The sequence below is a fragment of the Ictidomys tridecemlineatus genome, chromosome 9 (genome assembly GCF_052094955.1).
Source record: "Ictidomys tridecemlineatus isolate mIctTri1 chromosome 9, mIctTri1.hap1, whole genome shotgun sequence".
Classification (NCBI taxonomy): Eukaryota; Metazoa; Chordata; class Mammalia; order Rodentia; family Sciuridae; genus Ictidomys; species Ictidomys tridecemlineatus.
In genome coordinates, this window is record NC_135485.1 from 67821841 (window position 1) to 67843913 (window position 22073).

General features: G+C 39.6%; 1 protein-coding gene across 4 annotated transcripts in view; it reads left to right on the forward strand.

The window, feature by feature from the left end:
• Aff1 (ALF transcription elongation factor 1) overlaps window positions 1-22073 on the forward strand; it is a 188850-nt gene that overhangs the window by 94384 nt on the left and 72393 nt on the right. For all 4 annotated transcript variants that reach the window (XM_005341933.5, XM_021721197.3, XM_021721199.3 and 1 more), the window contains 2 exons: window positions 3966-4086; window positions 4485-5408. In XM_005341933.5, the coding sequence (XP_005341990.1) occupies window positions 3966-4086; window positions 4485-5408 (1045 nt within the window). The remainder of the gene's footprint in view (window positions 1-3965; window positions 4087-4484; window positions 5409-22073) is intronic.

The following is a 22073-nucleotide window of genomic DNA, read 5'->3' on the forward strand; positions in this document are numbered from 1 at the left end:
TTTTTGCTGCTTCCTGAAAATCCCCTTATTTAACATTTTCCCCCCTGCCCACTCTTTGCTTATACCTTGTTTTGAGAACCATGATATATTATAGGCTAAACAAAAGTTTACTCATGCTATGAATTGTTTGTGTTGTTTAAAAAGTTACGTTACCCAACTGGGGCTGTAGCTCACTGGTAAAGCGCTTGCCTCGCCTATATGAAGCATTGGGTTCGATTCTCAACACTATTTAAAAATAAAGATATTGTGTATTGTGTGTCCATCTACAACTGAAAAAAAAGTTACATTGCCTTTCTTTTCCAAATGGAATCATAAAAAGGGAAATATTTCTGAAAAATTTTTGCCTGGGAATTTTTTTTAAAGACTCTTCCCTCAGCCATTTCAGATTTGTTTTAAGTATAAAGTGGAACAAACCGTAAGTCCAGTCAGTACAACTGGCAAAGGCCTGTCAGTTGCAAGAAGAAAGGAGGCAACCCACAGCCAGGGTTCACAGCTTCCCCCATGCACCTCTGTGAACTTCCTGCCTTTTTGGCCTTTCTCTGTCCTGCCCAGGAGCCTTGGTGAGTGAGGTCCAAAAGGATGTTGCCCCAGAGGGCATGAGTGAGAGTCTCACAAGGTCTGAGCCTCATAAGATTCATCCTAGAAGTAACATGCATTGTGTCTTGATTTCCCTCACTATTTACAGGCTTTTCAGTTGAAGAGTGAGAGTGATTTAAAACCAAAACCAAAACAAAACAAAATCATAGTTTGCTTTAAAATTGGCAGAGTATTGCATATGTTTGCCAATAAGATCTTGGTGTAGGTTTTAATTTTTTTGAAACAAATGAAGTAAAACCTTAATTAACCAGAATCCTTAACTTAATAGGATTTCTTCTGTGGGAGGCCTCTTGATTTTAGAATCACATAGTAATAAGCCCAGCGTTAGACATTTTATGAAAGAACAGCCTAATTGCTTTTTTTTTTTTCTGGTTATTTCTGTAACAGTTTTCATTATTTTGGAATGAAAAACCAGAAGTACGTTGAAACCTAACTGATCCTGAGATGAGGCTGACACAAGACCGAGCTGATTGATTTAGAAATATTCTAGTGATTGCAAACTAGTGTCATTTTGTTTAAATACAGTTGAGTATAGAATAAAGGGGAAATTAAGCAAGGACCTCCGAGCAGCCTTAGTTGAGGGACTACTATTCACACCCTCACTTTTTAGTTCCCCACTGAGAATTTTGCTGTCTGAGGTTCTCTTTTCTGAGACAAAGGTAGAGACTGCTCAGAAGTGACCATAACACTGCCCTTCAAAGCAGAGCCAAAAGCTGTGAACACTGAGGAGCAAATAAAGCTCTAGGGACTCCAGGGCTGAAACTAGCAGTAACAGAAGGGGAGAAAACAACTCCCCTGCTGGTGAGCACAGCTGAGCTGGGGCCCTTGGTAAGCTCCTGCTTAACCACCCGTGCAGCTTGGCCTGACCTCAGCAAGGTGTGGGGCGTGGTGCACAGGGCAGTTTTTCAGGAAAGGCTCTTGGGAGTTTCAAGTGGCTCCAGAGTATAGTTGCATACATCACCACTTCCTGCAAATTGACCCAAAGTGGCTGAAAGACAAGTGTAAAGGAAAAAAAAAATTATGTTCTAATCAGCATTCTCAAGTAGCTTATGCAGCTGTATGCTAATGTATGTCACCTCTTGAAACAACAAGAAGAATAAGCAAAATCATTAAATAATTGAAAGGAATCCTTGAGTGGTCAAGTCCATTGTGCTACTGTCAATCAGACCTAAGTCTAAATATCCAAAGCATGTGACATCCAGACTCAATTAGAAAAGATTCCAGTCAGTTCTAATTTATTTTCTCTCAGTGTGTTCACTATCCTAAATAGTTACCTTGGTAATTATGAGTTCTGTTAAAATCTAAAATTGCAATATCTGTCTTCTAAGGAGTAATGGTCTAAGCAGATGATTTTTGACAGTATCCTATCTATCAAATTTAATCAGGTAGCTTAGTTCTCCCTACTTTTAGATTGAAAGACTGTGGTAATAACAGTCTTTAAAATAGCTCTAATTAATTAGTTTATTTATTTATTTATTTATTTATTTATTTATTTATGTTCTTTTTAGTTACACGGCTCTATTTTTTTATTTTTAGAAAATTGTGTTTTCCAGAGTTTAAGAAAAAAGTTGCAAGTAATTTTATTAAAATAACAACAGCAGCACTGAAAGCACAGTGGCTGCCTTTTTTATTTAAAAATATTTAATGATTAACTTCTATGCAAAGTATCATGCCTTTGAACCAGGAGGAGGTTATGCAGAACAAGAGGTTCTATTCTACTGAAGTTCATGTTCTAGGGAAAAGTGGGGGAGAAGAGGTAACCAATGACCTGTCCAGCAAGCACACACTTGGTGAATTTGAGGAAGCCTTTGGAGTGGGTGACATTCGAATATTTCCAGAGATCTTCTGGAAGCTGACAATTGGGGCTGAGGATGTGAGGTTGAAAGAGAAGCCATAGAAATTTTTGTGATTAGAATGAAACCATCAAAATCTAGGATATCACTGAGAAGCAGGGAGTAGTCTTGTGTGACTAGAATATAGAAGTGGTGTTTTGGACAGTCCTACTTCCTAGCTAAGTTGATCCTGGAAGAATTGCTTATCTTTCAGTAAAGGTCTTGATGGGCATTAGAGCAAGAGAATGCCCTGACAGGGAAACGGACTTATGGGAATCAAGTAGAATGCATATGGTAGGCCTTTTGGGGGTATAGTGGGGTCATGTACCCCCATAATTGAGCTGTACCAGATTATGAGGGAATTTTAATGCCAAAGCAAGGATTCAGTTTATTCTGCAATATAAAGGAACCATCAAATAATGTTACTTTAAATATGGATAGTGACATGAGAATCGGGGCCTTAGGCCAGGCTTCTTTTCATGGGAAAGCTGAATTTGAGGGATATGGGGGAGCCAAAGAATCGACCAAGCTTTTGCCAGAGGAAATAAGCTAAGTCAAGAGAGAGGGAAGGACCAGGGAGGTTAGAGTTTGTAGTAGTGCACACAGCCGAGGCAATTGAATATTTTCCTGTTTAAATAGCAATGGGAAAAATGATTCAGGGGATTCTCTAGAAGCAAGTCTATGAAGACAAAAGGCTTTTTATAGTTCTAATTTTCATTATTTATTATCACATGAGCCGGTTGTGTTGCAACCGGCAGGCCCTCTTTGGTTCATGAGACAACTAAAATTGCCCTTCTTTCAGAATCCATTTCTGTGATCTGTTCCTCAATGAGTGCATTTTAACCCCTCTGGTGCCAAGGCTGATGATTTAGATGTATTTTATATGGTTAAAGTAGGGCAATCAGTTTGTAAGACATTCTCACTAGGTAGAGCTGACATCTATAATTGGATTTTCTCATCCTTGACACTAGAAATAAGAAATAAAAATTGTCTTTTTTGGATTTACATGCCAAGACACTCCCAGTAGAGTAGGCTGAGAATAAGGTAAATGCTGTTTTGGGTGCCTGGTAATCTTTTAATTATAAAATAAGCCTTTTGATTTTAATCTTCCAAAACGTATGACACTGATCCAGGAAAACAGCCTTTTTAAAGTTCACATCCTGCTGATTCCTTCAGATGAAAAGCTTCTGCCTCTACCCCATATTTTGCAAGCCGAAAGTCAAAATATCATTACTCTTGTCTCAGTTCCCCAGCGCCTATAAAAGACCGTTTGTCTTAGAGTCGGTCCTGAGCCATGACGGAGGCCTAGAGTGGGTGCTTGGGATTGAGAAGACAGGACAGTGGATGACAGGTCACAGCCAGTTGACTGAAGCCTCAGTCTAGGGATGGGTTAAGGGACTTTCTTTAAGTCACATCCCTGTCGTTTCTTCTCCTTAGACCTATCCTCATCTTGCTCCACATGCGTACCATGGGCATGACAAAACTTGAATACTAATAGGTTTTATTGTTTTTGTTTTTTTGTGGCATCTGAAATAGCTTGTACAATGAAGACAGAAACCTGCTTCGAATTAGAGAGAAAGAGAGACGCAATCAGGAAGCTCACCAAGAGAAGGAGACATTTCCTGAAAAAATCCCCCTTTTTGGAGAACCTTACAAGGTATTTACTGTATACTAGAGTGTGAAAATCTGATTTATCATAATATTGAGCTCGGTGATGAAATGATTCAGTGTAATTGAATTCAAATAAGGTTCATAATTGTGAAAACTTCTTCTAGAGATTGTTTTTGGAACCAAATCTGAAAATTCTCTGAGTATCATTAGTTAAAACTACCAAAGTTTATGGTTTTCTTTTGTAATGTCTTGTATAATTAGTAATATGTATGCAAGACGGGCTTTACAATGGGAAATGAGTTAAAACTCCACATTGAATTCTGTAAGTTACACATGACATTGAGAATTTTTATCTTAATGGTATTATGTAGCAGTTTATTAAATGATTGTTCTCCTTAGACTTATTCCCTCCAGTATCTGACCATGCTCTTTTCTTTTATTCAGACAGCAAAAGGTGATGAGCTGTCCAGTCGGATACAGAACATGTTGGGAAATTATGAAGAAGTGAAGGAGTTCCTTAGTACCAAGTCCCACCCTCAGTGCTTGGATGCTTCTGAAAATAGGTTGGGAAAACCGAGATATTCTTTATTTCCTGACAAGGGGAGCAGCATTCCATCCAACTCCTTCCATACCAGTATCCACCACCAGCCCATTTACACTCCCGCCTCCGGACCACTTCCTGTTGGTAACATTAGCCACAATCCAAAGATAGCACAGCCAAGAATGGAACCATTGCCAAGTTTCCATGCCAAAAACTATGGCCCACCTGACAGCCAGCACCTGATCCAGGACCGTCTCGGACAGGAGGGATACAGCTCTAGTCATCACAAAAAAGGTGACCGTAGAGCTGATGGAGACCATTGTGCTTTAACAATAGACTCAGCTCCAGTAAGGGAGCTCTCTCCCTTGATTTCTTCTTTGCCTTCCCCAGTGCCCCCTTTGTCACCTATACATTCCAACCAGCAAACTCTTCCCAGGATGCAAGGAAGCAGCAAGGTTCACAGTAGTAGCAATAACAATAAAGGCCACTGCCCAACCAAGTCTCCCAAGGACCTGGCAGTGAAGGTTCATGATAATGAGACCCTTCAAGACAGTTTGGTGGCAGTTGTCAGCCATGGGGTAGCCCCTCCCCAGCCACCTTCTCAGACATTTCCACCCCCCTCCCTCCCCTCAAAAAGTGTTGCAATGCAGCAGAAGCCCACAGCTTATGTGAGGCCCATGGATGGTCAAGATCAGGCTCCAAGTGAGTCTCCTGAGCTGAAACCACTGCCGGAGGAGTACCGGCAACAGAACTTTGAAAGAACAGACTCAAAAGTGCCTGCCGAAGCCAAGCTCACCAAACTGAAGATGCCTTCGCAGACAGCTGAGGTGAGTGGAGCCTCTGATCCTGGGCAGTTCCCATTTGAACATATTTGAGATGGAAATGTCAGGATAATAGGAATGGGGAGGTGACTCTTTCATTTTTCGGTGGGATATCCTTTGGCTTTAGGATCCTGTTAAGTCTTGAAAACCTTAGGTCTGAGATGAATTCTGTAAGTTACACATGACATTGACGATCGACTTTGAAATGTCATTTACGGAAAAGTTTAAAGAATCTTTTTTCTTTACAACTAGTAAAATATAGAGATCCTAAGAGTATAGTTTATGTGTACGTCTGTATAGCCCACTACCCACTCAAAGTGGAGAACATGGACTGGGGTTGTGGCTCAGTGGCAGAGCGCTTGCCTTGCACACGTGAGGCACTGGGTTTAATCCTCAGTACCACATAAAAATAAATAAACAAATAAAGGTTTTGTGTCCATGTAGAACTAAGAAAGATTAAAAAAAAAAAAAAAAAGGAGAACACTTTTAGTACCTGAAAGTTCTAGGAAAGTTTTGAGCTGTCTTCTTGTTTGCGAGGAACACTGTCTCCTTTTAACAATGTGGAGGAAAAAATCTTTTGATTAATAGTTCCTCAGCCCAAGTTAAATTTTTTTTTTTTTTAGTTTAAACCATAAAAAAGCAACATCCAGATGTCAAAATGTTGAAGGGAAAGACTTTATTTTTTTTTAAATTAAATCATAAGGAACTTTGAAGCTAGAGTTCTGTTCTAATATGTTTTATTTACCACTTATGTGGATGGTGACATCTCACTTGTGGGTGAGTCACAAATACAATAGAGAATGTTATTCAACTATGGGGTTTAAAAATAACCAAAATACTGAATTTTTAAACCAAGAAAGAAATTCCCTTTTCTAGTGTTTTGATAAATGACAACATTGTGTTTGAATGAGGAGAATCAAAGTACATATCCTATCACTGAAATTTTAAAGGAGTATCAGTTACTGAAAAATTAAAATTAGTAGTGCAAAGTGAATTTTACAAGTTAACCAGTAAAGTATGTGGTTTAGTGTTTTGTCTGTTGTATAAACATTCTGTTGTGAATATCCGTCATTCAAAAATTATGTGCCACCCAGGTTTCAGTTTACATAATGACTGAAGGTTTAAAGAATGATTTGGGATTCTTCCCTGGAAAGATAACTTTGATCTTCAAGGAGGAGAATTTGCTCCTTTGTAGTGTCAGTTTTTAGTTTAGAAGAGGAATGCTGGGGTTCTGTCCTCTGATGGTTCTTGAGCAGTGAGCATTCCCCAATGTCTTCAGAATGTGGCCTTTGTTTGGGGATTGAGGAAAAATGGGAAAGGAAGAGTAAAGCAAATAGATCTCTGACTCCATCTTCTGAAGAGTCCGTGCAGTGAAGCATTTATTGAATATTTTGTGCTGCAATGAAGGCAAAAAAAAAAGCAAGATCCTCCCTCCTGGAGATGGTTTGTCAGTCCATCTTATAATCCAGACAGTGAAAAACTTAATGGGGGTTTCTTTGGTTTATGTATCAAGTAAGGTCTGCTGTAACTTCCTAAATAAACAAAAACAGAAAAGCATCTAAAGGGACAATTCAACATTTTTTTCTTAAAATACTAAACAACTAAAAAAAATTCTTCGAAATAATTTTAGGATGCATTAGTAGTATTTGCATAGTCTACCAAATGTTCAACCGTATGCTGAAGTGGAAAGCTAAAGAAGTATTCGTCCTGCCCCTGGAAAGCTGACATTCTAGTTTGGCCATCAGCCTATATTCACTCTTGAAACAATGAGAGGACAATTGAGTACACACTGCCTGGGGTTGGGTATACAGTGAACCTGTGGAAATTCAGCCAATTAGGTTTCCCAGTAGACGCTTCAGGGAGAGCATCTTGGTTAACTTTCTTGGGGGCAGAGGTGGGATGGAGAAGCTGAGTCAAGGTTTCTCCCAAGTCTTAAAGACTTTTCTGTTTAATATAAATTTTAGGTGTAGGACTGTGTTCTATGATCCTTGCACATTTTCTGAGGAGTGAATATTTGAAATGCAGGAAATACTCCATAAATTTGGTGACTGGAGAATGGGATTTTCTTGGCACAGATGCATCTCCTTTCAACAATTGAATAAACGTAAACTTGTCATTTGCAGTCAGTGTTTCTTGTAATGTGACGGCTCCCTCTGGTCTCTGCCAGTGCCCTCATGCTAGTGGCAGCTGTAGTGCCAACTGCCTGGGACCCCTGTGGTACTGCTGGTGAGCAGGAGGATGAAACTGGGGGATCAGCAGATGGAGGGGTCTGGGGAGAATTAGGAGCCAGGAGCTTGGAATGAACGAGGAGTAAATCTGGGAAGCAGAGATGGGTGTTCTCTGGCTAGGTTTTTTTCTCTTTCTTTTTTTTCCTATTCTGGTAAACCCAAGGAAAGCATAGGGCTGGGGGACTAAGAAAAGCAGTGAATTAACCCAGAGCAGGTAAACTTTATATATAGAACCAGAATACTATCAGTGTGTCCTGGGTTATTTTGGATTGGATAGTGTGGTAGACAGTGGGGGACAGAAGAGGGAGATGGCTGTTGGCTGAGCTCAGAGAAGGGGCATAGAGGGAGATAGCTAAGTGATTGTCACTTATTTGCTTAATTGGTTCTAAGGCCAGCCAGGAGATTTTCACTTTCCTCGCTCTGAGTGTGAGGGTGGTTGGATTTTGTGGCTTATTTCATTGTCTCTTCCCTTCCCCCTGTACTCATGACAGAGTATTTTTTAAACAAACCCAGGTAGGAAAGTATCACTTTGTCTTTCTAGAGTTCCTTCATTCTCAGGGCCCATACATGTGGATTCCTTACCCTACCTTCTGTCCTTTTACCTCACAGGAAGTACTTGGTTTTATATATATATATATATATATATATATATATATATATATATTTTTTTTTTTTGGTGATCTTAAAAAATGATATTCTTTTCAGGGTAAGTCATTCTCACAGTTAAAACTTAGTCTTTCCTAAAATCCTAAAGGAAAAAAATTACCCAGAAGTCAATATTCTGACCAAATAGAGGCCTGAATCACAAAACTCCGCCCTTAGTTTTCTCTGGGTGTGTCAGTTTATGTCCACTGGAAGACTAGAGTTGTGAGCAGTGATCTTGCTCAGAGCCGGGGAGGACTCTAGGATCTCATGCAGGTATTTTCCAGCTGTACAGTTGCCACATCAGAGATGGAATTGCCCAATGGGAAGGTTGAGATCATTTTTCATTCCTTTTCTCTGCTTAGAGATAACGAACAAAAGAGAAAAGCCATTGCCTCCCTGGGTAGTTATTCAGGAGCATGGGACTCAAGGTTGTGAGGTAAGGTGGTGGAGTTAGAGGGAAAGAGGTGTGCCTAGACATAGGTTTTAGAACGCAGGATTGTGTAATAGCCTTTTTTATTTTTATTTTTGAAGTCATTGTTTTATTTTAAATTTATTTTATTTTTTACACAAACGGAGCACAACTTTTCATTTCTTTGGTTGTATATGATGTAGGGTCAAACCATTTGTGCAGTCATACCGAGCATAGGGTGATAATGTCTGTCTCATTCCATCATCTCCCCCTTCTCCACACCCCTTTCCCTCCCTTCCCTCCCCTCTGCCCAATCTAGAGTTCCTCCATTCTTTTCTTGCATACCCGTACACCCTGTGCAACCCCATTAGGGATCAGCATCTACTTATCAGAGAAAACATTTGGCCTTTGGTTTTGGGGGATTAACTTACTTCGCTTAGCATGGTATTCTCCAGCTCCATCAATTTACCTGTAAATGCCATAATTTTATTCTTCTTTAAGGCTGAGTAATAATCCATTGCGTTATATACCACAGTTTCTTTCTTTATCCTTTCATCTGTTGAAGGGCATCTAGGTTGGTTCCATAGTTTAGCTATTGTGAATTGAACTGCTGTAAACATTGAGGTGGTTGCATCACTGTAGGGTGCTGATTTTAAGTTCTTTGGGTATAGACTGAGGAGTGGGATAGCTGAGTCAAATGGTGGTTTCATTACAAGTTTTCTAAGGAATCTCCATATTGCTTTCCAGAGTGGTTGCACTGTTTTGCAATCCCACCAGCAGTGAATCAGTGTACCTTTTCCCCCACATCCTTGCCAGCACTTGTTGTTGTGTAATAGGCTTTTATTTAAAAAGAGAAATGGCATAAGCAGAGTCTACAAATTCCATACTGAATTTAGGTTTTTAAAGGTAAACATACAGTCCTTTCATTTCACAAATAAGGTCTCAGAGCATGAAGTCACTTAATTTTGCTAAAAATTGCAGTTAGTGTTAGGGATAAAGGTAGAAATCCCAGTTCTTTGGTCTTTCTACTTAGATGACTTGCCTGGTGGTAGCACTGGCTGAAGTGATGGTGGTAAGATGTGGGTTTGGTTTTTTTTTTTTTGAACTTGGACTGAACTCAGAGCTTCATGCATGTTAGGTGAGTGCTCTACTATTGAGCCACACCCCTGGCCCCAGTGTGTGTATTCTTGACCAGAAGAGCTGGACTTTGTCTTCTGAATCTGTAGCAGAGCCTTGGGGAAATAGTAAGTTTCATTTCTTATTTGTGTTTATTGACTTAGGGTTTTTATTCTTTTATTCCTTATTTTATGTTTTTTTTTCTTTTTTTAAAATCCATGTAACATATTGGAATTAACTCCCATTATGCGCCAGACACAGGGATAGGCCCTGGGGATGTAGCTGAGACCAAGCTAGACATGCCCCTATCTTGTAGACCTTTTATTTTATGGAGGACATTGATGATTAATTCACACATGAGCAGTAGTCTTTTGACAAGAAAGTTGCAAGAAGTAAGGAGAAGGGCAAGGAGAGTAAGAAGAACCAGAGGAGGCCACTTTAAAAAGGGTGGCCAGCAAAGGCCCCTCTGAGGGGACAACATTCACAAAGACATACAGGATGAACCTGAGTCAACCATGCAGAACTGGAAGAGGCATTTCATTTCGGGTCAAGAAACAAGTGCAAAGGCCTGAATTTGGAAAGAAGAATGGCTTTGTTAAAAAGAGAAACAAGGTGAGTGTGGCTGTAAGATTGGGAGGAGGAAAAGGATATAAAAATGGAGGCCCCAGGGAGGAGAGACCATGCAGGGCCTCATAGGTCATGGTAAGACCTTTGTATATGATCCAAGTGGGAATGGAGACTCATGGAGGATTTTGAGCAGGGGAGTGACATATTTGCTATCTTTCTGGAAAGTGATCTCTCTGGCTTCTGGGTGGGGAGTAGATTAGAAGAGTAAGGGTGGAATTAGGTATTAGGAGGTTGAGAAATGACTGGCTTGGAGCAGGGTGGTTGCAGTGGACAAGGAGGAAGTGGATACACTGGATACATTTGTCAGGAAACTGGTAAGGTTTTGTGATTGATTGGAGGTGGGAGTAGCCCGAAGTGAGAGGAAATGAAGACTGGTGACACTTTTGTGAACCACCAGCCTAACACTGTGAATTAACTCATGGTGGAAAACAGTGACAGTGATTCGCTTTGCATTCTCATGTGCAGGCATTCTTTCCTACTTCCATATTTAGCTCTTCAATTTTTGAACTTCAGAGAGACTTCCCTATTATGAAATGATTTAAAGGTGGTTTCCTTTTGGGTATGCATGTCCCTGCTATATACTGCCTATCCTACTGGTTCCCCACTCGGAATAGAGTTAAGCAGCTCATCTTTTGCATGTATATCAACATTGCAGCAGCTTTTAACTACAACATGTTGAGCTTCTGCTGTATGCCAGTCCTAGTACTGCCAATGGGGTGAGCACATCCAGATGGTCCTCCTGGACCTTAATTCTCCAGTTAATTCTCATATTCTTCAAATGGCCACTCAGATCATTTTTTATATGCAGATATTCTAAAATCAAAACAAACAAAAAACAATAACAAACTTAAGTATCTGAAACAGGACTGGTCCTAAGCATTTTGTATAAGGGATCCTGAACCTATATAGCAAATCTAGATTTGATTCCATGAGCTAGAGCTCAGTGAGCTTGATCAGACCCACATGACCTAAATGTTTACCTTAGGAAATGGAGGACAAAGCAGGAAGCTTATCCCTGTGCAGTATTTCCTGGGGTTGTTGTATGCTGGAGCATAAGACATCCACACCATGTTCAGGAGAGAACCAAGATGATCTGGATCTATGTAGAGCCTTTAGTTTTAGACCACCAAGTATCTACATATAGAAGTTAAAAGATAGTAGTAAGTAATAGACTTTTTGAGCACAAACTACTAGCAGGTATCCTGAAAACTGAATTGGGCCAGAGGTCTGTTTTGTTTTGCCTGTAGTGTGTGTGTGTGTGTGTGTGTGTGTGTGTGTGTCTATGTCTATCTGTATCTGTCTAACCAATCCCAGCCCCCCACCCCCACCCTCTCTACCCTAAGCCAGTGTTTACAAACTAAAGAACCTAAGTGACAAATCAGATTTTTAGTCACCTCCCCCCACACCCAAATGTTAGTACTGAGTAGAGGCTTCCACTTTTAATTTCTAGAACCTGGCAAGTTTTTGAAAAACACTTTTAAACTCTGAAGGAAACATTTTAAGTAATGTAGGAAAATATTTCAGAAAAAATTGCTTCAAATGAGTACAAAGAATAGAATTGCTTGTAGTAGTAGCCCATGAAGAAAGCATAAAATTGAAACTGGAAGATCTTTTTGAGTAGTATTAATTGGAATTGTTTTCTACTTTCTGTTCCTTCTCGAAAATGCCAGAAGTACATTTGGTACCAGGATAAGAAATTCCTGTTCCTCCTTGTTGTTTTCACACTTGAGATGTTTGTGGATGGATATTGGATCTCCCCTGGGTCTCTCAAGAACAGACTCTGCCAAGACAGAGACGTGCAACTCTTGGACTCTGCCTGGACTGCATGCTCTCCCAGGCTCTCCCAGAGCCACCCAGTCATTTTAGCTCCTTCCTAGGTTGTGTTTTATTTTGAGCCAGCTGATAGTCTTCAGAGACAGAAAAGAAGATATTCTAAGTAGAATGCTGTTGATGATTGAGTTAGTGGTTTGACTTTGGCTGTTTGGTGGGGTGTCCAGTACTTATGAGACATTTGAACAGAATTCCTCCTGAGAGAGGATCCTAGTTCATGTTATCATAACAAGCTTATTTTTTGGCCTTGTATTTCTCCTCTTCAGTTGCCAAAAGCTACAGTATTTGAAAATCATTATTTTCCAAGGGTAATTTTGCTGCATGTTCACATTTTCCAAGAACTCTTTAAGCAGATATTTTTATACTAATTTTGTTCTTTTCTTTAATTGTTGAAATCACAGATTGGTGTTTTTTTCCCCCAAAGAAATTCAGGTAAACACACACCATTAGTTTTCTCTTGAACTTCATTTCATTCCTGTTTAAGCTTGGCCTACTTTCTGCATTTTTCCCCCAGCCCCGTGGTAATTTGTCAAGCCCACTCTAATCTCCTTAATCCCTTTGGCTGAAGGGTTTTGAGGTTTAATGGTTTAATCTAGGGTGCCTCAGTATTTAAGTAATTAGAGGTCCTATTTCTAGCTCTATCCTTCAGATAAATCACCTTTTTTTTATTCCAATTTGCAAATAATAGAATTCTAAGAAATTAGAAGAATTTGAACTTTTTTTTTTAAGAGAGAGTGAGAGAGGAGAGAGAGAGAGAGAAAATTTTTTTTAATATTTATTTTTTAGTTCTCGGCGGACACACAACATCTTTGGTATGTGGTGCTGAGGATTGAACCCAGGCTTCACACATGCCAGGCGAGTGCGCTACCGCTTGAGCCACATCCCCAGCCCTTGAACTTTGAATTGAACTGCATGCATTTAGAAAGGAGCATATCCTATGATGTTTATTTCTTGCAGTCATCCCTACAGCTTCAAGCTTTATGGATTCTCTTTTTCCTTGAAACTCAATCTTTAAATTGTTTTGTAAAATTATTACTTTATGCATATTTATAGGGTACAGTGTGATCATTTAAATATGTATACAGTATGTAATAATCAAATTGGGTTAGTTTGCATTTCCATCTCCTTAAACATTTAAAATTTTTTTAACATGATTTTACATATTAATGAGGTTAATACATGTATGTAAACAGCATGTACTGATCAAATCAAAGCAAATAACATTTCCATTATTTGTGTTTGGAGCTTCTCACGAGAGCTCAATATTTATTTATACATACATACACACATACTAAGGATTGGACCCAGGAGTGCTTTACCACTGAAGGACATCCTCAGCTCTTCTTTTATGAGACAGTTTCTTGCTAAGTTGCTGAGACTTGCCTCAAACTTGTGATCTTCCTGCCTCAGCCTCCTGAGTCATTAGGATTATAGGCTTTTGCCCCTGTGCCTGGTTTGAGGCTCAATTTTTAAAAATACCTCAGAGCAAATATTTGCTATTGCAATTTAGAAGTGTTTTTCTTTTCTTTTTTTTTTTTTTTAATAAAATTGTATGGTATACTTAGAATTTTTTTATGATGCTTCCAACATTTTTTTTTATGCTTGAGAGCATGTGAATTTTTGAAAGAGTTCTTTTGCCTTTCATCAAATAATGTGAACATTCTTACAAAATGTTACAAAAATTGGTTCAGGTGAGGAACAATTTAGTTATAGAAGAATTCACATTTTAGCATTCTGTGTTTCTGCCTTTTCAGTTCAACCAATATTCGAACCCCTGTAGGTATAAAGGGAGCTTCCAGGAGATACATGCATAATAAATTTGTTTTGACACAGCATTAAAAATGCAAAGTGTAGTGAGTATGCAAAGGTAGTTTGGAACTGTTAATGCTAGCCCTATAATGCTGGCCCTGTCCCACCCCCGCCACTTTTGCTTTATGATGGAAACTGTTCTGAATTCACTTTATCCTCACATTGATCAATGTGGTAGATGCTTTCTCCATCCTGTTTTATTGAGATGCTTACAAAGGCACAAGGATTCATTTCTCCAAGCTTCCTGATGCTTCAGTGGGAAATCTGGAATCCAGTCCCAAGTAGTCTGGTTCCATAGTTCACACCCTTAGATGCAGTACCTACATTATGGTACCTTTGAGAAGTAGAAGCTGTACTTTTTTTTTTTTCCTTGTTTTTTTTTTTTTCTCCCCCAGAGTTGACTTTTGAAGCACTTTTGTATTGGTGAAAATACTTTTCAGGCTAAAGGTTTAGGGAGAAAAAAGACAGAAGCAAGTCAGGAAGAGGAGTCTACTAGGAGGAGTGGGGCTGATGGTTCCAGGAGGTTGGGGTACAGGCAAAGCTGAGTCATGGGGAGATAAGCCTGCAGGGAGCCAGTTTCAAAGTTATTTGGTTGCATGTTGAGTAATTCAGACAAGAACAACAGTCATTAATGGGAAGGAGGAATTACTTTGGCTTCAAGGCAGACAGCATAGCCTGGGGTTACAAATCTGTGAGAAGGGGGCAAGAAACTTAGCCTCTCTATGTCTCAGTTTATTCATCTGTGAGCAGGTCTATTAGACTGAGGTAATCCACAGACAGTGCTTAGAACTCCACGTAGGCAGAGTGCAGGAGGGGTACTGGGACTGATTAGAATTGAACTTTGAACTGAGCTATAAGAAAAAGAGAATTTGGACAGAGGGTTATCAAGATGAAGAATTTGTGATGTTGGAGAGATGGGAAGACTGAGCATATTGCTAATTTTAGTATTGGCGTATGTTTTAGAAATATAGTGGGATTAGCTCAAGAGGACCATAAATTCCCACTTAAGATTTGTACATGAAAAAAGCCCCCCCCCAATTTTATTTAAAAAAAAATGTAAAGTTTTTTTTTTCTCTTTATACATTTTTTATTGGTACATTATATTTGTGCATAATGATGGGGATTTTATTGCATATTTACACATACACATAACATAACAATATAATTGAGCCAACACTTCCTAGTCCTCCAGATTTTAAGGCATCAAAAGTGAACATGAAGCCCAGGAAAAGAAAGCATTTGATTTGGGGTTGCCAGGCGTTCCCCTCCCCTGCCGTCTCATGTCCTGGGGCCAGACAGACTCCTTCCTGAAGAAGCATTCCCATGTCTTGGTAGTCTCTGGGGTAAATGTTTCACTTTATAAAAACTATGCATTCTGAAATATTTTACTGCCTCTTTTAACTTCCAAAACACTGGCTTATTTGTTTCCTTCTCAATTGTCACAGCAACCCTGTGAGTTGGGCAGGGCAGTTGCATGAATCACCATTTTACATGCCATGGAACTAAGTCTCTAAGGAGTTTAATGATTTCTGATAGTAAGTGGCAAAATGGAGCAAGAAACCCAGACCTCTGGCTCCTAGTCACCATGCTCCATCTATCACAAAACATGTTTCTGTGGAGTGTGACGATTCATGAAAAACTTGCCTTTAGAGCGTTGAGAGTTCTCTGATTTTCTGTGTGGCTCTGCCGTCGTGTTGACACCCGGTGAGTAATACAAATATGGGACTCAATGGATGATTCAAATGAAAGGACAATTAAAACTAAGTTTTGGTGTTGGTGGTTCTGTGCCTTCCACTGAAGCTTTTAAACGTTGCTTTCTACCTTTCAGAGGTGATAGCCATCAGGTTTAGATTTTTTCAGTTCTTTCTACCTAAAGTGACTCAAAAACAGACCTACATCTAAACTCACCATTTACCTTTTCCCTTTGATCTCACAGAAGGGGGTGTTTTTCCCTGCTTCCATCTACACCCCCACTCACCACCTCTTTTGGTTACCTTTGCCCATTGCTCATCATCTGTGGTTACTCTTAGGCCTTTCCCAGCATACAGAGCAAAACAAACCCTTCTCCACTCCTGTGTCCTGCTCTCATCACTACTTTTTGTTCCTGCACTACTAGGGCTCTGGAGACAGAAGTAAGTAAACACTCGCATCCACTTCCTCTGGCAATTCTGTCTTGTGCTCTCCACAGTCTCTGCTGGTAGGAGCCACCAGCAGCCTCCTGCTGGATGAATTCAAGAACCTCCCTAGGCCTTATCCTGCTTGACATCTCTGTGGCATCTGACACTGGTCACCACCATCACCTGAAACACTCCTTTGTTGCCACTTCTCCCCCAGCTCTTCTTACAAGCCTTGATCTCCTCCCCTTCCCCAGGGCTCTGCCCTCAGCACCCTCTCTGACTCTGTAGCCTTGCCCCATGACCTCTCTTCTGTGTTAAAGTTTGCACTGCTGAAATAGAGGGGCCAGCCAAAGGTTTTTTCCTAACCCGAAGTGCTAAGAAGCCCCCTGAGCTCTAGATCCTTTTGCTCATCTGACCCTGGGACTTCACTCGGAGTTGGCCTAGGCATCTCAGGTTCAACTAGTCTAACATGGATTTATTTCATTGTATTTCCCTTTCTCTGTACCTCTTTACACATTCAAAATGTTCTGCTTCGTTTTGATCATCAGTCTCAATTTCTGTTACCTACTTCATACATTTGGCAACTGAAGTCCATCTGGAACTTCAGTTCCGTAGAGCGCATCCCCTTTTCTTTCTCCCTCACTGCCCCATCTTTAGTTCAGATTTTTATCATTTTCTTGAACTTCCTTCTAACCTGTCTTCCTACTTTTTTCCATCTTTTCAAAACTGCTACACTAGCTGGGGGCAATAGCATAGTAATCCCACATCCTTGGGAGGCTAAGGTAGGAGGACCACAAGTTGGAGGCCACCCTGGGCAACTCAGCTAGACCTTTCTCAAAATAAAAAAAAAGTAAAAAGGACTGGGACTGTGGTAAAGTGCCTCTGGGTTCAATCCCCAGTAACCCTTACCCTCTCCTCTGCTAAGACAAAAAATAACCATACTGTTCTACACAATAGTGATTGAAGATTGATCAGTTTATCTTAAGATCTTTTAGCACCTCTCTCTTGCCTTCAGGATAAAAATCCAAATATCTTCATTTGATTCTCCCATTCTTTTTTTTTTTTTTTTTTAAGGAATGGAGTCTTTGGGCTAGAGATACAGTTTAGTAGTAGAGCACTTGCCTAGCATGAAGGAGGTCCTGGGTTCAATCCCCAGCACTGGGTGGGGTGAGGTGGGGCATATAGAGACAGGGTCTCACTGTGTTGTCAAACTCCCTGGTCAAGTGGGCCTCCTGTCTCAACCTCCCAAGTAGCTGGGATTACAGGTTTGTACCACCATTCCTGGCTCCATTTGCCTTCTTAATGGCACTTGTCCTTGTCTCTCCTGTCTTCTTGTAGCCTTTCTACTCATACTGCCTTGTTCCCTGGCAGCCTGTTAAGCCATTAGAGCTGGCTTTCTCCTTTGTGCTCTGCTTCTTGGTCCTCTAGCATCAGCTCTTCTTCCTGTGATGTACTCTGTCTGGGTCTTTCTCCACATGGGAAACATTTTGAGGGCATAAATCAGTTGTCTGTCCTTCGTGTTTAGCACAAATAAGGCCTGAGGCAAAACCAGAAGTTTTGCCACTCTGTGCTCAGCTTGAAGATTTCTTAACCTAATTCATTGTTGGTCGGGAGTGTGAAAGTTAACCTCTTTTTAATATTTGGCTGAATGGTGCAGGGGGAACAGTGGCATGTGGGACTGAATTTTCTACTTAGAACAGTTGACTGGGAAACTGTGACAGTAAGTTCAATAATTTTTTAAAGAAACTGTTTTACCATTTTCAGCCTAAGTATTTCTTATGTTGTTGTAGGCATTCCTACATGTGATCTTGAAAATAGGCAGCCTAAGCCATTCATTAGCAGTTCTTAATTGAATTCCAGCCTCATAATTGCTGTACTTCTCAATAGTGAGTCTAGAGATTAATCAGATGGTTTTATGTACTATAAAAATTAGAAAGCAATGGATTTTATGCATATGACACATATATAAGTGCTTTCCTCTGTGTTAAATGAAACACAGGATTTCCTTTAGTCTATTTTTTTAAAATAAGTGATGCATATAATAGAATCTAGGAAAACATTCAGTCTTAAATATTTTGCCATTGAGTGAGTCACTTTTTCTGGGAATGAGCCAACAAAATTGGGTGGGGCATTTACTCTTCTCCACCACAAAGGTATCATTAGCTGGTATCCTAGTAACTTAAGAATCATTGACCCTGAAAATGTCTGACTGCAACCTGGGCTTAATTTTCTAGTAAGATTAATGATCTTGCAGTAAAAGGTAAAACAGAGCCCAGGGTCTTTTATCTTCCTTACATTCTGTCAAGATCCCAGTGAACTATTGCTAAGACGGGGAAAACACTGGTCTATTGTTCTGAATCTAATTGAGTCTTTTTATTATGTTATGACTCACCTATATTTCACAGATTTATTCCATACAAGTCATGTAAAGTAATACACTGTGGTTTGTTTTCCCTGCTTGGTTGGTGTTCCTAGTGATCTATCAGGCTGCCTGTGCCAATCCACTGAAGCAGACTTTGGCAAGAGCTTGTGCCAACCTTAGAGGACCATAGGAGTTAGCAGTGAGGTTGCTTCATGCTTTGTCCTTAGAATGAAATGTCTGTTCAGAGTCTTCTTTGGACCCATGGAAGATACCCATAAAGTATCTCCTGTGTAAATCTGGGGCCATGCTTAGCATAAAAAGAGCTTCTTATAAAAATGAACACATCTTTTGATTTCTTACTTGCCCATCCCTGTCTTGTGAGAGAAGGAAGGATTAAAGCCAAGATTGAAGAGTGGTTGCCCATAAGAGGGGGTGGTACCTTGAATGGTATATTTAGTTGCCAACATCTAAAAATTAGTATAGTTCACATTGGAATCTGAATTTTGCTGTTTTTCACTAAAAATTAGAAGCTTTGGAAACAAAGGTCTTGCATTCTTACAAAGCAGTGATTGGTTGACCTCTAAGACATGCCATGCCTTGACATGTCATGTCTAAGACAAGACATGCTTTGTCTTGCATAGACCTCACAGGGGCCTTCCAATCAGCTTCTTGACCCCTGTGAGTATTGCTATTCTCATCCTATGAATTGAAATATTTGGTGCTGGGGTTGTGGCTCAGTGGTAGAGTGCTCACCTAGCATGTGCGAGGCCCTGGGTTCCATCCTCAGCACCACATACAAATAAGTAAATAAAATAAAGGTATTGTGTCCAACTACAACTAAAAAATAAATATATTTTAAAAAAATTGTCTCCATGTGACTGCTCCTCACTTTGAAGACTTAAGAAATGAGAACCTAGATATGCAAAGAATATGTCTTTTCAGGAAGATGTCTGTTAAAATGTCCATAATGTTATCTAGTTAAAGTAAAATGTGATTAATTTCCAAGCATTGAAAGGAAATTATTATTTAAAGTATGGCCTGGTTTGCTTCTTTTGACTCTGTATCTAAATATGTAGGTGTTTTCCTGTAATCCTTTAAATGTATGATTTAGGTACTTGTTCATATCTTAGTTAAAACACAAAACACCTACAGTGTTATCCTATTTAATAACTTTACATTTAGAGGGCTTTGTGAAAAATTATGGAATATGGTTTGCTGGCCTCCATCAAGTAGGATTAATTTTTCTATATATGTAGTGAGGAAGTGGATTGTTGTTAGTCTGTGCATCTGTAACAAAATATCTTAGGCTAGGTAATTTATAATAATAGAAATATATTTCTCATAATTCTAGAGGCTGGGAGATCCAAGATGAAGGCACAAATAGATTTCTGTGAATGGTAAAGGGTTCCTTGCTTGTTACAAGATGGTGTCTCTTGTTGCCATCCTCACGTGGTAGAAGAGGCCAAGTGGGTGAAAGGGAATGATTGCTGTCTTCATGTGAAGGAAGAGTTGGGACAAAGAAATGAACTTCCTTCCTCCAGCCCTTTTATTTTTAATTAATTGATTGATTTGGGGGAAGGGGTACTGGGGATTGAACCCAGGGGCACTTGGCCACTGAACCACAACCCCAGCCCTTTGTATTTAGAGACAGGGTCTCACTGAGTTGCTTATTGCCTTGCTATTGCTGAGGCTGGCTTTGAACTTGTGATCTTCCTGCCTTGGCCTCTCAACCACTGGGATTACAGGCGAGTGCCACTGTGCCTGGCATCAAGCCCTTTTATGATGACACTAATCCCATCCATCAGGTAGAGCCCTTAGATTTGATCATCTCCCAGTGATTTTAATACTTTCACCTTGGGGTTTAATTCTCACATAGGAATAGGGTGGGGGCACATACATTAGTAAGCTTTTCCTGGCTCTTTTTAAAGTTTGATTTCTAGCAGTCATAATCTGATCCTGTTTCCTATACCAAATGCAGCAGTGTATCCTTGAATACTTGTATTTTAAATTACTTCTTAAATTTTGTAGTCATGAATAGAAAGTTTATTTTCAATACTCATTCAGCATTTGAGCTTCTTTCTTCCCTTTGATCTTAGTAATATTGATCCTTTAGGTATATAGATAGCCCATGTTTAAGTTTCTACAGGTACAGTGGGCATTTATTGTTTAAGGAGTGGGTTATAACTAGAAAATCTCCAAACTGTTCTTCCTTGTTGGATGCCATTTGTCTTCTAGAGTTATGACTCTGGAGAATTTCAATGTCCTAATATTTATTTATTATATACTTATGTTTTATTATACACTTATTATTTATAAATAATATTTGTTGAACACTACAGGCTATTTGTATATTGTTGAAGAAGGGATAGTTGGATTCTTTGGCTTACTATTTTTCTTTTCCTTTTTTCTTAGGTAATTACATTGGGTTTTTAGTCACTTTACATAGATAATGGTTAAGCGCAGGGAGTTGGGATTAAAGAAGACTTGGGTTTGAATCTTATCTTTTTTTGTTAGCTGTTATAAAGCACATGAATTAATATATTCAACTTTCAATTTCTTATCTGTAAATAGAAATGATAGTATCTTGTTCATAAGGTAGTTGTCAGTTTTAAGTAAGAAAATGTATGTGAAACCCTTAGATTGACATCTGGCATATAGTAAGTACTCAAGAAATAACCAATGTGTGAATATCATTATTATCATATTTATCTTAACATAGTTTGAACGTGTAAGTGTAGTAGATTCACTTATTTAACTCAGTTTAGAATCTGAAGTTTAGAGAATTTAATACAGTTTTAAATATTAATGCTTTAACAAAATACAAGTGAGAAGTAATGTCTCCAGGGGCTGGAGTTATGGACTCAGAAAACATGGATTCATTTTCCTGCACATTTAAATGCTACAGTACTACCTGAACTACAGGACTGTTCTGAAAATTAAATGGGATATATGTGGCTGCCTGTAGTAGACTGTAGGAGGTACCATCTTCCCTTGACATATGAAACAAAAGGAAATTTATACTGTAACAAAAATTTATATTATACATCTTCAAATTGTATTTATTGACCTTACAGCTATGCTTAGAAGTCACCAGAATCCCAAAAAGTCTCCTAATTTTTTGGCTTGGTGTGATGATGTTTCTCAGTATTTGGTGAAGTAATGAAATTCTATGTCATGGATTTAATTTTAGTTGATTTTTATTTTATCTATCTATCTATTTATTTATTGAGACAGGATCTGGCTTGTTATGCCTTGGCAGGGTGGTCCTGACAGTGGTGGGTATCACCCTGTCCTGGGTGGAGGGAAGGTCCAAGGGCTAGTTAAGGCCAATGGCGAGAGAAGTAGGGGGCACACAGCTGCTGGAATGCAGTGAGGCCAGGTGGAGGGCTAGAGGCAGCTGTGGTAGGCCTGGGCAGGGTGCCCCTGCTGCCCAGGGTTGAAGGCATCCAACTGTGATGGCCACACCAGTACCCTGGGAAGCAGGTGAAAGATCACATGACACAGAACATGAAACACAGGCACAGAGCT